General features: G+C 54.0%; 5 protein-coding genes across 5 annotated transcripts; 4 read left to right on the top strand and 1 right to left on the bottom strand.

Moving 5' to 3' along the window:
- Positions 1-916: 916 nt before the first annotated feature.
- On the top strand, positions 917-4177 carry CPAR01_03579 (uncharacterized protein; the record flags this gene model as incomplete). Its single annotated transcript, XM_060487866.1, has 5 exons — positions 917-1173; positions 1327-1400; positions 1527-2063; positions 2120-2603; positions 2995-4177. The coding sequence occupies 5 exons, from the start codon at positions 917-919 to the stop codon at positions 4175-4177; spliced, it is 2535 nt and encodes an 844-aa protein (XP_060352072.1).
- An 813-nt stretch (positions 4178-4990) lies between these two features.
- On the top strand, positions 4991-5311 carry CPAR01_03578 (uncharacterized protein; the record flags this gene model as incomplete). Its single annotated transcript, XM_060487865.1, has 1 exon — positions 4991-5311. One exon carries the CDS (start codon positions 4991-4993, stop codon positions 5309-5311), a length of 321 nt encoding a protein of 106 aa, XP_060352071.1.
- A 3508-nt stretch (positions 5312-8819) lies between these two features.
- Positions 8820-10413, top strand: CPAR01_03577 (MATE efflux family protein; the record flags this gene model as incomplete). Its single annotated transcript, XM_060487864.1, has 2 exons — positions 8820-9399; positions 9482-10413. The coding sequence occupies 2 exons, from the start codon at positions 8820-8822 to the stop codon at positions 10411-10413; spliced, it is 1512 nt and encodes a 503-aa protein (XP_060352070.1).
- An 846-nt stretch (positions 10414-11259) lies between these two features.
- CPAR01_03576 (oxidoreductase) lies at positions 11260-12380 on the top strand (the record flags this gene model as incomplete). Its single annotated transcript, XM_060487863.1, has 2 exons — positions 11260-11319; positions 11394-12380. 2 exons carry the CDS (start codon positions 11260-11262, stop codon positions 12378-12380), a joined length of 1047 nt encoding a protein of 348 aa, XP_060352069.1.
- A 65-nt stretch (positions 12381-12445) lies between these two features.
- CPAR01_03575 (thioesterase superfamily protein) lies at positions 12446-13317 on the bottom strand (the record flags this gene model as incomplete). Its single annotated transcript, XM_060487862.1, has 3 exons — positions 12446-12794; positions 12851-12901; positions 13244-13317. The coding sequence occupies 3 exons, from the start codon at positions 13315-13317 to the stop codon at positions 12446-12448; spliced, it is 474 nt and encodes a 157-aa protein (XP_060352068.1).
- Positions 13318-13531: the final 214 nt, after the last annotated feature.

Below are 13531 nucleotides of genomic sequence, written 5' to 3'. Positions count from 1 at the left end.
CGAACTTACTCAACCGTTTTTCGCACACTGGCGAACCATCGGCTGCTCTTTGGGTCCGCATTCTCGAACATGAGAGTCCAACTCGGGCTTCGCCGAAAGCGGGCCGTTGGAAAGACTGTCTGAGCCTATCGCTCTGTTTCGCCGGCTAATTCCATCCTCGAACTTGACGTCACAATGCCGCATCGACTCCATCTCCCAAGTGGTATGGTATTACAGGGACAAGTGTCCAGCCTCTTCTTGACAAGGCTCGAGCACGACAAGCCGCCAGCGATGGGGCTTGTGCTTCATGATTTACGCCGTTTCTGAAGTCAGCGTATGGCTGATAGGATAACTGCTGCCCTGTGGTTTGATTATCCGGTAGCATCTATCGCAATTATTGAACGCGGTCAAGAGATATTCGCGGCAGCGATGGGAAGTGTTGAGCGGGGCATATCTTTTTGCACAACAATTACTCACAGTCTTCATGTGTCCAGATCGGATCTCACCAGGCTCGATCCGATGTGTCGACATCGATACATCAGCTGTCTCCCACAGAAATTCCATGGAACCGACTGGCCCATGTACGCCCCCCCCCCCCCCTCTCTCTCTCCAGCGAGCACAACCTTGAACCATCAAGATACCGCTTCCTGGGTTTGGGCTCTCGCACTAGCGAGGAAGCTAGTGCACATCTACCAAACCCCAAGAAAGAAACAGAGGGCTGGTTTGTGGCTTTTCCTCAGCCCAGCTCGATCCACGGAAGCTATCCTCATGACGCTAGACCAAATATGTCAAAACCCGACGAGCTGCAGCTCAGACAAAGCCTCCTTTCTCACTTGATCTGGCTTTGACAATATCCTATTGCTCTTTTCTCCGATTTGTTTATAAGTCAGCCTTACCAGAAACATTTCAACCAGATTCTCGGGTCCAAAGTCACGTCATGTTCGATACCGCGTCGCCGCCGCCGATCTGCAGGAAAGGTGGAACAAAAAAACAGGTATCTCAGAAACGGATGCTCTGCGGAAGACGAAAGGGGGGAGCAGTAGCAGCAGAAGCAGCCGCCGCCTCCGCCGCCTTCGTGCCGTTTTCAGACGATGTCCGAAGGTTCGCAGCAGCAGCGGGCGTCACGGAACGCTGCACGCGCCGAGAGGACGACAACGTCCTGCGGGGAGTGCAGACGGAGGAAGCAGAAGGCACGTACACCTACTACTTCAGCCTTCTTTCCTTTCGCTGTGTACACTGAATGTCGGTATCAAGTGTTGGCTGATCGCTCATGAGATATGCAAAGAAGCGTCTTTGCTTCGTCTCGGGCCCTCATATCCAAGGACCCTAAGACTAATTCTGATACAGTGTGACCAAGGTCAGCCATGTAGCAACTGCCTCCGTCGTTTTCCTCAACCAATATGCGAGTACCGCGTGGGCAAGTAAGTCTGAAGTTCCGCCCTCGTCCCTGTTCCCTCCTGCCAGATCTACGGCTGCTATCACAATCTTGTACATGATCTAATCCCACAGCAGCCGCATACCGGGAACTTCTGCCTTTTTGACACCAGCAAGGGCGGGAGGTCGTGGCCCCCTTCTTTCAACACTACCAGGAGTAAGCTCTCCCCTGATACAAGCGTCTCAGTCAACAAGACCGCTCGGGAGTCCTTCTATCGCTGGTTGGGCTGTACCAGGTATTTCGACGTCACATCCAAGCCCAGGCTCGGAACCGGCAACATACCAATCTACGCTTAGAGTACAACGATCAGAGGCAGAGCTCCTCAACAGCGATACAGAATGTCTTCCACCGTCAGTCTCGTGGCTTCCATTAGCCAACCCCGATCGCAGTATACTAGATGTCGATATCTTCCAAGCATCGCAGCAAGTCTTGTTACATCGACTAGCAGTCCCAAAGTTGATTTTCGACAACTTTGAAACAGCCCATAACGACGACGACACTCCGCAGCATGGACAGAGTCCTGGATCTTGGTCACATCCAGCAGAGTCCAGGGCACAATTCCCGGAGCGACCAGCCAGCGGTATAGACGAGCAAATAGCACTTTTACCTGTGGACCAGAGCCCCTTGAACAAGAAATTACTTAGACTGTGTAAGTGGACACAGCCCCTGATCTGCCAAAGACATGATACTGATATGCGAGTACAGACATCGCAGTTCTCTCCCGTTTCAAAGCCTCTATCAACGGCGACCCGAGCCCCAACAATCCTTTTATACGTCATTACTCCCCCTTCTGCCTTCAAGATCCCCTAGTGATGCGGATCATTCTCTATACCTCAGCCTGCTTCCTCCACGAGACTGGGGATGTACGGACAGATGTCCTGCGGACTTACAAAGGCCAAGCCATCGCTATGCTCAACGAAAACCTGACCACGGACAGCAGTAAGAGCATGGTGCCAAACACCACCGCGCTGATCGCAACAGACGCAAACAGTTTAACCACACCGGTAATTCAAAAGCCCGGAGATGCGGCCATCGCTGGCGTCATTCAGCTCACCGTGGCTGAATGGTACTGGGGCGAATCGGAACAGGACCTAAGGTACCACCTCATGGGCTTGCGAGATATGATCAGAGTGCGCGGCGGCTTCAATCAGCTCGGCATGGACGGCCTCTTGGCGAAAAATGCTATCGTGTGCGTAAACCTTTTCTGTTGTTCTGATTTCTACATGTTCTCTGGATTGACCTTGTTGAGTCTTTTGATTATACCTTTGACGGTTGATATCTGCCTTTGTCGTGTACTCATGATTGCTACTCATTTATTCGCGTGTCTGGACGTTTTGTATATTTTACTTCCCGCATTGTTATTGCGTCCTTTATTTTGCTTTTCCGACATTTTTCTCGTACGCAGTATCTTCCGCCTTATTTACCATGTTTCCATTTGTCCGTCCGACCCTCTCTGGTCTTATTTTCGCTCTAGGCCTTGACTCTTGACTCGTTTGACTCGCGAACGGATCCTCTTCCAACAAACGATATGCACGCCTGGCTCGTCTTTACCTTCCCGATGAACTGACTCATATGCACAGTCACGATGTCTCCATATCCCTCGCCCACGAAAACAGCCCACTGCTACTGACTCTGTCGCCTTCGGACGACGACCGTAAAGGCGGAGGAAGCGGATGCAAAGGGTCGACGGGTCCAGCGACATCAGGAGGAGCGGCAAATTCAGCACGTCGGGTCTTGGCGAAGCCGTACGCCTTCGTCGACCCTATAAAGGACGTCCCCCTCCGCATGGCGAATATATCGCCCATGGTGACACATCTACCGTGCAGCGGATCACTCCCGTCTTTCTCCGATTGCGCCACGAGTCTGCGCATCCACCCGGCGACGGCCTCGATACTCGACAATGTGAAGTACCTTCTAAGCGTCGTCGACGCGATTTATGATGAATCGACGACATCAGCAACGACAAACCCAGCCTCGCTGAAGGCCCGAGCGATGGGGAAGTACATGTATGAACATATCAGCAGTCTTCACTCAACCATACCTGGACATCGCCAAAGTCTGTCCTCAGATCCCCCGACTCGAACGAATTCGCCACCCACAAGCAATTATTCCGCCGCGTTCGATAGAGAATCCATACAGAGTGAGAGTATGCCCAGCACAGGTACGGCCGCCGGACCTGGCTCCGTTGGGCCGGGCCGATCACCTTCGGGCCCGAATTCCGACTCCACGACGTCCGAATGGTCGTCAACCAAGTCACATACCCGAGACGCTAGCGATTCTCCGACGAGTCCTCGATCCGCATACCACCACCAGCAGAGTCCGGACTTCATGTACCAGGTTATCCGAATGACAGCGTTACTCTACACGCGGGCCGTCATGACCCGGACGCCGCTGAGCGGGACATGCACGGAATCAGAATTTCTGCAGATCTGGACGACGACATGGCGTGTACCCCTGTCGACATGGAACGACACGGTGGGCATATTTCACTGGATAATGCTGGCTATCGCGCCGGCATGCCACCGGACGCCGCATGCGCGCTTTGTGAAAAACATGTTGACGATTAGCACCCTCACGCTCGGAGTGGAAAACTGGGCAATGGCTATGGGTGCCGCGTCGACCGGCATGCGGCTGCAGCATTGGCTCGAGGGCCAAGACATGGGAGAGCAGGAGGAGAGGGAGGAGAGGGAGGAGGAGAGGAGGAGAGGGATGGAGCGGCATCCAGCAAGAGGAGGACGGCGCTCCGGGCGCGAAGAGCGGTGAGTGGGTGTGTGGCCAAGAAACACTCGACGATTGCTGAAGAGACTCCTCCTCTGTAGTGGAGAGTCCCCGTTCCCGCAAAGTCATGGATATTGCTGGACACGTCGGTCCACGGCCGCATATTGCAGGTCACAAAACCCGACAACGAGGGAAAATATTTTCCTCCATCATGGATCCATCATGGAGGTGTGAAGGACGGGGCCACTGGCAAAAGCAGATTACTGCGTTCTGCGTCGAGAATGACGTCCCTTGAGCGTAACGTCTGCGACAACAACAACAACAACAACAGCAAGCCTGCAATTCTCGGGCCATCCATTTCTGGGATTTGCAAGACTTCAACTTACCACGAGGTGATGAAGAAGGCGACGCTGCCGGCGGCAACACCGTAGCGCAGCGGTCTCTTCTCAGGGGCCAGCTTGCTGCTGGGAGCTACTGCATAAAGGTAGCATTGGGAGAGGAAAACAGAATAGACAGGGGGTAAAAAGGCTTATGGACAGGGCAACTGCCCGGGGGTGGCCTTGATATATGGCAGGGTACATGGGAGGTGATTTTTGGCATCACGACAATTGTGCAAGAAACAGCAACTTCGTACCCGGGCCATAACGTCGTCATTTCCAAATGCCCATCAATAATCCCTACGATCCGACTTCCGAAATTACTCCTGGGGAAAGCGCTTGCACCTTCCGCTGGCAGAGTTCGACGAAAGACCAGGAGTAAGACGCGCGAGCATCGAGAGGGTGGGAACGAGGGAGGGTACTGGGGGAGAGGCTGGCCTGCTGTAATGCTGCGGCCTCGAACTCTAAAGAGTGGGTGACGATGCAAAGTCCCCTCCTCTTGCTGCTCCTCTCCCCCATAGCAGAGTGTGTATTGTGTTCCAGTTTGCGAAACCGTCCCAGCAGCGGGCGCCCAGCAGACTATTTCTTTCCTGACACTCTTGTGGTTGATACAACGCTGCCCACGTTTTTGACGGCAACATGTAACTCGCCACGGCCGGGATGGGCAGCGTTCGAGGCCCCCATGAAACGGGCGACCATGCTGAAAGAGAGAAGTCGCAGAGAAGTGCGATGCCGGGCGGTTGTCCGTTCACTTTGCCGGAAGCCACGTGGACGTGCCAGAAGCTGCACTGAAGAACCCTAAACCGTTTGTACGCCCTATTTCCCGTTCGACCGCTTCCCCGGGAAACGATACGGTCGTACGGATACGCTATCTGTCGAAGCGAGGTTGCCTACCTGCGTCTGAAGTGGTATCGGTACTGCAAAGGGCCGGTTCTGGCTGACCGACAAACGGTAGAAAGGAAGAATGGATGGCAAACTCCAGTTCAACCACGGATATCGCAAGCCCCGTATGCGGAAGTGAGACACGCATCCTCCGTCTGACTGGCGGATTCGGGACGGTGGTTGGCAAGTGGAGAGGAAGCACTCCCGAACCCGTCCATACGTAGCATCCGCACCTTGTGCCGGGGCAGCGGCTGGGCTGGGCTGGGTCCTTCTGACGGTTGGATGCTGAAGTGTAACCGTTCTAGCGGAATTTCCGCACCCGCAGTTCTGTTTCCTCTTCCGTCGTCCGGAGGTGACGTCAAAACTCTGAAGCCAAAAAAGAGTTCAGGAGATATCCGCAGGAGACAGCCTAGAAGCATTGGCGGTGTCGATCCCGAACGTCCGCCAAAATGATTCTCTGCCAGGAGAGCCCGAGTTCGATTTGACGCATATGGGAGCTTCAACAACGGGAAAACAGCAAGAGGAGGTGAGGAGGAGGGTGTATGATGGGATATACTATGCAGATCGTAGGAACAGTGAAGGGTGAATATCAAGGATGCAAAGGCAAAAAGAGCGAAAGAGAGCGAGAAAAACATGTGGTGTGGAACTCTGGAAGCAATCGTGCCATGTAGCTGCACTGCGTCAGGTGGTGTATGCAATGCGATGTCCCACGAGCAAGGAAGAGCAAAGTGAAGGAAGTGGTTCCTCACGGATATGGTGCGTAGGGGTGACTATACGACGTCTACTCACCAAGGTGGTGGGGAAGAGACTGAGAAAGAAGAGTTGTCGCAATGTATCCGTACACTGGAGAACACAGGTACAGACATTGCATCCGGTACCTTGCAATATCCAACTTTGGTCGAAGGGGAACAGGCCGTGTTCACTTTGTTCGAAGCCCAGTCCCGGACGTAGGCAGCAGTAGAAGGGGGGCGGGCGAAAGGGTTCCCCGACGAAAGGTTTAGAGTTTAGAGCCACGTTCCACGGCGCGTTTCGAACGAATTCCTTTCCCAATCAAAGAATGGATGAAGGTACTCGAAGAAGGCTGCCACGTCCTGTGTCAGATCAGACTCCGTTTTTCTTTGGCGTGCTGAACTTCTGATCTGTACCTTGCGGCCACCGCGGTGGCAGGGAATCTTCCTCGTGTGATTGCCGTCCAAGATGCGATGAGAAAATGGCACCTTCTCAATGTCGCTCAGTGGGCGGGCGGGCTGACTTGACGGGCTTCGCGGGCGCTGACCGGGCAGGGGACGGGGTTCGTCTATTTAGACTTTAACTTTGGCCCTGCAGAATGCGTTGGTTCTCACCCGTAACCATGAGATCTGTATGACGCCGTTATGCGTTCTGTGAAAAGAGGACTCGACCTTGCACCAAGTAAGGCATTCGAATGTATCCCGTACGAAGTATCCGGTCTGTCCATCGCTGAACTTGAGTCCGTTGCCGCATTCGCCATTTGCTCGACTCAATTAATGCAGGAGTGACGATATGAAATCAGGTTGGCTCAAATCTAAAGTTGAAGTCAACTCAAGTCGCCTCGTGTTGCATGAGATTAAGCCGTTGTTCCTGGCCAGTTCGACTCATGAAAAGCACATGGCATCGAGTCCCGTTAGTCGTGCGCGTGCCGTCCATTGGCCGCAACCGTCGTTACAGCTATGCTGGATAGCTTCTATTTCAGTAGCTAAGACTATTCCGGCTGTTTTCAAGAAGTTTCCGTGTCTAAAGCTTGATCGTCGTTGATACTCTGTGCGAGAATGTCAATGTTAGTCCAAGATGGTGGCGCCCATCAATCCTTGACCATTGACCCTGGTGCTCTCGTGCCTCTTCCCGAGTTTGTCGAACTCGCCTGGCGGTTGACCATTGCGCTTTGATACTCTGAAGATGGTCTCGATTTTTCCCTCTTTTGGACCAAGGTTCTTCTAGAGTGTCTTCTGGGGCTGCTCCATTTGTTCCATGTCCACTCTCGTATTGTACCAATGCAAGTTGAAGATTTGTTTTCCCCCTTGCTCCTCTCATGCCCACAGTCTCGTCGGTCATGAGGTCGGCCGCCGGTCTTTCGCTGCGGCGAAGATCTTGAGATGGGCGTGAATTGAGATGGCTCCAATGGGTACTTGCACGCTCTGACCTCGACAAGTCCTCCAGCACAGCAAAGTGCCTAGGGAACCAGTCAGTGCTGGCGTGAAGCGATGATATCCCGTACGGCATACTCGTAGATTGGAAGCAATGCGACTTGCCGATAAGACAACGCCCCCCCTCTTCCCGTCAGCCCTTTTTTGCATTCTTTTTTTTTTTCATCTGCCCCCCCCCCCCCACCTCCACTCGGCCGGCGAAGCTGGACCCGATACCGGTGTCGGCCGTTTCCCGCTGCATGTTCACCGAAGCCTTTGCCAACCTTGCCCGTCGTTGCCAGGGCCGGTGCCGGTTCCAGACTGCCAAACTAACTGCCAGTGCCTTAAGCCATTGTTCCTTAGGTAAGCCGTTGCTGTCCTCGGTCCACGGATAAGATGCGAGATAAGAGAATCTGCATTGGTTGAGCTTCGGCTCCTCTTCTTGGCTTAGCGCGCTGAAGAATGCAGTGTATGCACGATTCGCAATTCTGGCAGATTGGGCTACCGAATCTCTTGGTATCTCATCAAGGTGGCCGCCGCGTTCCCAGACAATAAGTAGGGCAGAGTCGCAGCAACTGCGCTCTATGTAAGCCGCTTGCTCCTTCGAGAAATCCGACCTCATCCATTGCGTCAGTTCGGATGGGCCAGTTGCCGTGCGATAATCGATGCAGCCACTCAGAGTCAACGGTCCGCTGTCTAACGTCCTTGTCGCCCACGTAGACCCTCGCAAGCGTGGAAAGAAATTCATGTCGGCCGAAATGCAGACTAATCGCTGTCCAATCTTTGCCCATCGATTGAGGGGTTCTCCCCGCGCGATGAGAACCAGGCATGCCTCGCGAGAGGTGAGCAAAGTCAATTGTCCGTCGTTGGAGTTACAAACTTGGCCCAATTGCGCGTGGCAAATAGCTCTTGTCAGCTATCTTGTGTCTGAACTTTCGATACCAGCATGGGATGGGGAGGGGTCGCAAGATGGAGTTTTGAAAAATGCCGTATACAATGCTGAGCCGTTTCCCGCTGTCCTTTTCGTTTTATTGTTTGACATCTGATCGTCTGAACCTTCGCTCCCTCCCTTAAGTTTTTCGAAATTCGCCAGCAAACACGTTGGTGCATGGGTGCACAACTAGCCTCGGATTGTCTCATCTGCTTCGTCCCTTGACTCGCGTTTGCAGTCACTCCTATCGACATCCGGAAATCGGTTTGGACAGTCGGGTGGACTTTCCACAACCACCGCTTCCGGAGTGACATCGAGCTTGATAGAAAGCGGTCGCAATCCGAGTAAGAACCACAATGTCGGACACGTCCTCGGCCGACACACTGGGCCCGCCCTCCATGTCTTCCCGGTCCGAGACTACGGCATTGCTACCGAAGCCCCCGGCGGCCAAGTCGGAAGAACCCCACGCAGTCCGGCTATGGCTGGCCGAAATACTCTTGCTGGCCAAAGCCGCTGTCCCGGTTATCCTGGCGTACACGCTGCAGAACAGCCTGCAAACCATCAGCGTTCTTATTGTTGGCAGACTGAGCCCGGAAGCACTCGCCACCGCAGCCTTCAGCTACATGTTCGCCATGGCGACAGCTTGGCTCATTGCTCTCGGTGGTACGACAGCGCTCGACACTCTTGCGTCGAGTAGCTTCACGGGATCTTCGAACAAGCACGATTTGGGCATCCTTTTGCAGAGAGGCATCCTTGTCTTGTCGGCATTTTATGCTGTGGTGGCAGTGCTCTGGTGGTTTTCCGAACCGGTGTTCCGGGCGCTGGGCCAAGAAGAGTTCATCTGCGTGCAAAGCTCGGCGTTTTTGCGATGCCTGATCCCGGGCGGGTTGGGATACGTGTGGTTCGAGGCCATGAAGAAGTATTTGCAGGCCCAAGGTAAGTCAGGGCCCCTCAGTGTCACCTCGAGAAAGTCAAGGACGGAGGGAAACAGACGACGGCACTGACGTAAATGCGACAGCGATTTACCGCCCAGGCACGTATGTGCTGTTAATTACATCTCCGATGAACGCCGGGCTCAACTATTTGTTCATCCACACTTTCGGCCTCGGCTTGTACGGTGCTCCCTTGGCCACAGGCATCTCGTACTGGGTATCGTTTCTCCTTCTAGTTGCCTATGCAGTCTTCGTCCGCGGCAAGGAATGCTGGGGTGGTCTGGAGCTTCGGAGAGCCATCAGAAATATTGGGCCCTTTTCCAAGCTTGCACTTCTTGGAGTCGTTCATGTTGGCACTGAGTGGTGGGCCTTCGAGATTGTGGCCCTGGCTGCCGGGAGACTTGGCACTATTCCGTTGGCGGCCCAGTCTGTCATCATGACGGCGGACCAAATTATCAACACCATTCCCTTCGGCCTTGGGGTAGCAGCATCGGCAAGACTAGGGAATCTGCTGGGAGCGCAGCGGCCTCGGGACGCGGCGATAGCAGCACACTCGGCAGCAATCTTGTCCGTGATACTCGGAAGTGTGGTTCTTACTATGCTTATGGCGACGAAGGATGTGTTTGGCAAGATCTTTAATGACGACGAGCGGGTGGTGCAGCTCGTTGGCGAAGTGATGCCGTACGTCGCACTCTTCCAGATAGCAGACGGCCTGAACGGATCGTGTGGTGGTGCCCTTCGAGGCATGGGCCGTCAGTGGGTCGGGGCTGTGGTGAACCTCGTCAGCTACTACGGTGGAGCTCTCCCCGCCGGCATCTACCTCGCCTTTCATGGCTGGGGTCTCGCCGGCTTGTGGATCGGACAATGTGTTGCATTGTATCTGGTCGGGGCGTTGGAATGGGTCATTGTTGGATTGAGTAAGTGGGAGAAGGAGTGCCAACGAGCCATCGACCGACTGGACGACAGTAGCAGCGACGACGAGGCTGAATCAGAAAGCACCGCCTCCGGTACGGTATGAAAAGAACGGTAGTTAAGCGGAGCCGAAAACCGGGGATGCAGATCCGGAATGCGGCAGGAAGGAAGCAAATCAGGAGATGAGTTATATGAGCAAAAATGCGTAGCCAAGTTGTATGAGATGATTTATGTATTTATGATCACGAGCAGTTCTTTGAGTACCTAGCCAGTAGACTCTTTCCTAGCAAAAATCACACCTACCGCACATGATACTTGGAAACACCCAAACTGTAGCATCATCTGTATTGGGTGCCTGCCTTCCTTTGGATTCATCCGACCTCATCAAAAGATCATTCCCGTCTGTACCTTCCGGTGCAGGGCGTTTGGCAGGAACTCAGGTCCCCAACTACTCAACTGCTATACTTTCCCAAAAGAGTAAGGCTCTCACTCCCGAGCGGGGTGTTGTGATTAATATGCTAACAGAACCGGCTGTGTTCTCCTAGAGCCTTAGATAGTGTCTCATCATCTCCATCAATTTGCTGAGAGACGGTTGTGCCACAGGGCTCTCCGACCCCGCCAACAAAACCCCACTACCATCACGAAGCTCCCCAGGTATTGGAGGAGAAAGCTGATGATGGCATTGCTTGCGTGCCTGGCTACTGCACAACACGCCTTCATGGACAAATAACGAATTGTCTGGAAGACCGTCCAACTCAATTGGAACAAATAAATCATTTGGATCCTTATCCCCCCCCCCCCTCTCTCTCTCTCTCTCTTTACCTCTTCCCTTCACCTCAGTTCGGAAAGTTATCTTGTACTTTTCTATTTATATACACCTAGCCTTACAGTTGCTTGACTCAGGCCTTCCGCACGGCTCGCATCTAATCTTGAACGATATATCTGAGAAACCATGGCCCCCATCGGAGTAGCCATTGTTGGAGGAGGCATCTTTGCCAAGGAAGAGCATTTGGTAAGGCGACTACCTAGCTGATATTGCCCGTCCGCGGAAGCCGCGGGTCTCGTGGTCACTGACTGTCCAAACAGCCTGCTGTGGAAGCAAACGACAACCTCACCCTGAAGGCCATCTTCTCTCGCTCTCTCAAGTCCGCCCAGGACACGGCTAAGCTCGTCACCAAGTCAGCTTCACCTGACCTGTACTCTGACGACGCGGGCGAGGGCAAGTCCTTCAAAGATCTCTTGGCCCGTGATGATATCCAGGCTCTCATCTTAGCCCTGCCCATCCTGAACCAGCCCGATTACATTAAGCAAGCTCTCGCTGCAGGAAAGCACGTCTTAGCCGAGAAGCCTATCGCCGCAGACATTGCTCGTGCGCAGGAGCTGATTGAGTACTATGAAAAGGTGTCCGCTGAAAAGGGCGTGACCTTCGCCGTGGCCGAGAACTACCGCTTCCAGCCCCGGTACACTACGGCAAGAGACGAGGTGCGGAAGCTGGGCAAAGTTATCGGCTTCAACGTGAGGGTCTTCTTCTTCGTGAAACTGGGCGGCAAATACATTGAGACTGCGTGGCGCAAGAAGCCCGACTACCAGGGTGGATTCCTCCTCGACGGCGGCGTTCACTTCGCCGCCGCCCTTCGCCTTCTGCTCGGCAAGGACGCGGCGCCGGCCTCGGTTGCCGCCTTCTCGGACTTGACCCGGGAGCACCTGCCGCCCATTGACACCATTAATGCCGTCGTCAAGACCAAGCAGGGCGCCACTGGTTCCTTCGCCGTCAGTGTTGGCTCAACCCTGAGTGCCTTCGACTTCCACGTGGCGGGCGAGAACGGCAGTGTGACCTTGTCGAGTCACGATCTCACCGTCAGGCCCTTTGACGGCGAGGCAACAACAACTCATTTTGAACAGACGAGTGGTGTAAAGGAGGAGGTCAAGGCCTGGGCTGAAGGTTTGGCCGCTGGGACACCCGACCCCCTGCAATCAGCTGAGGAGGCGCTGGCGGACTTGGAGTTCCTCGAGAAGATCTTCACGAGTGGTGAGCAGGATGGCGCAATCCAAAAGCTGAGCTTGCAGCTGTAAACTGGTAGAGGAATTTGTTAGGAGATAAGCTCCATGGTACAAGTGGGTGGGTGATAGAGTTCAATTTAGAGCTTGTTTCCCCTACCATCCACCATCAGAAGTCGCTGTAGACCCCTCCGCATTTCGTCCTCCATTCCGGATGCGGTTGGACGACCGGTAGATCTCTCGACAAAGACGTGGGTAAACTCCCCGACTGCTCTCACCTCGTCCACTCCCTTTTCAAACAAGGCAATTTCGTAGGTGACGCTTGACTTCCCCAACTTGTTCACTCGCAGCGCTAATTGAGCGACTGCGGGGTACGCAATCGAAGCAAAGTAGTCGCTGTGTGAGTGTACGACAAGGCCGTACTGATCAGAACGCAAGGGAGATAGGCCGCAGTGCTCGATCAGGTAGGCGTTGACCACGGAGTCGTATCTGCAGTTTCTTAGCTGGACGCCGCGCGGACATTAGCTTGATCGACAGAAGCATACAGGAAGTTGTAGACGCTATTGTTCATGTGCTGATACATATCATTATCGGCCCTAAGAAACCTTGTCAATCTCTGCCCAAGCAGCAAAAGCGCAGACGAATGAAAGCGAAGTGTGAGGGGATGATGATGATGAGAAGATGGACGGCTGCTGATACGCTGCGAAGAGCGCCCTCGCCTTTGCACCATAGGCGTGAGAGGTTGGCGAAAGAAAGGATAGGAGGGAGGGCGTCCGCTTGCAGCACGGACAAGCCCCCCCTTGAAGCTCTGCGAGGAATGGGCTCGGTCCCTCCGTTTTGAGGTATAGCAGGGAGGATGAAAGGCACCGAGGAGTAGGTAGAAAGGGAAGCCGCAATGACAGCTTGTGATAACCATGGCGGGATGGAGGTAAACTCACCATCGTGTCCGGTAGTCTAGGATGTACCCGTAGTCCCCCCTTCGACGCTGCTTTAACTGCTTGTTGCTGGCCATGGCGGTGCTTTGTGAGATGATGGAGAGAGATCGGATATTTGGAGCACGTTGTAGGCGGTGATGCCGAAGGTACTGGCCCTTGCTGGGGTAGTATTGGCTCAGAAACACAAGGGAGGGACAAGAGATGGAGGATGCTCAGTCAGACGTCACTGGTAAACGCGCATTGCCTTATCGGCACTTTTCTCGATTGAGTTGTGGTTCAGCTCGTGACTTT

This window comes from Colletotrichum paranaense (genome assembly GCF_030867605.1).
Source record: "Colletotrichum paranaense strain IMI 384185 chromosome Unknown Scaffold_3.1, whole genome shotgun sequence".
Lineage (NCBI taxonomy): Eukaryota > Fungi > Ascomycota > Sordariomycetes > Glomerellales > Glomerellaceae > Colletotrichum > Colletotrichum paranaense.
Note: the sequence above shows the minus strand (reverse complement) of the source record. Positions and strands in the feature narration are given on the sequence as shown.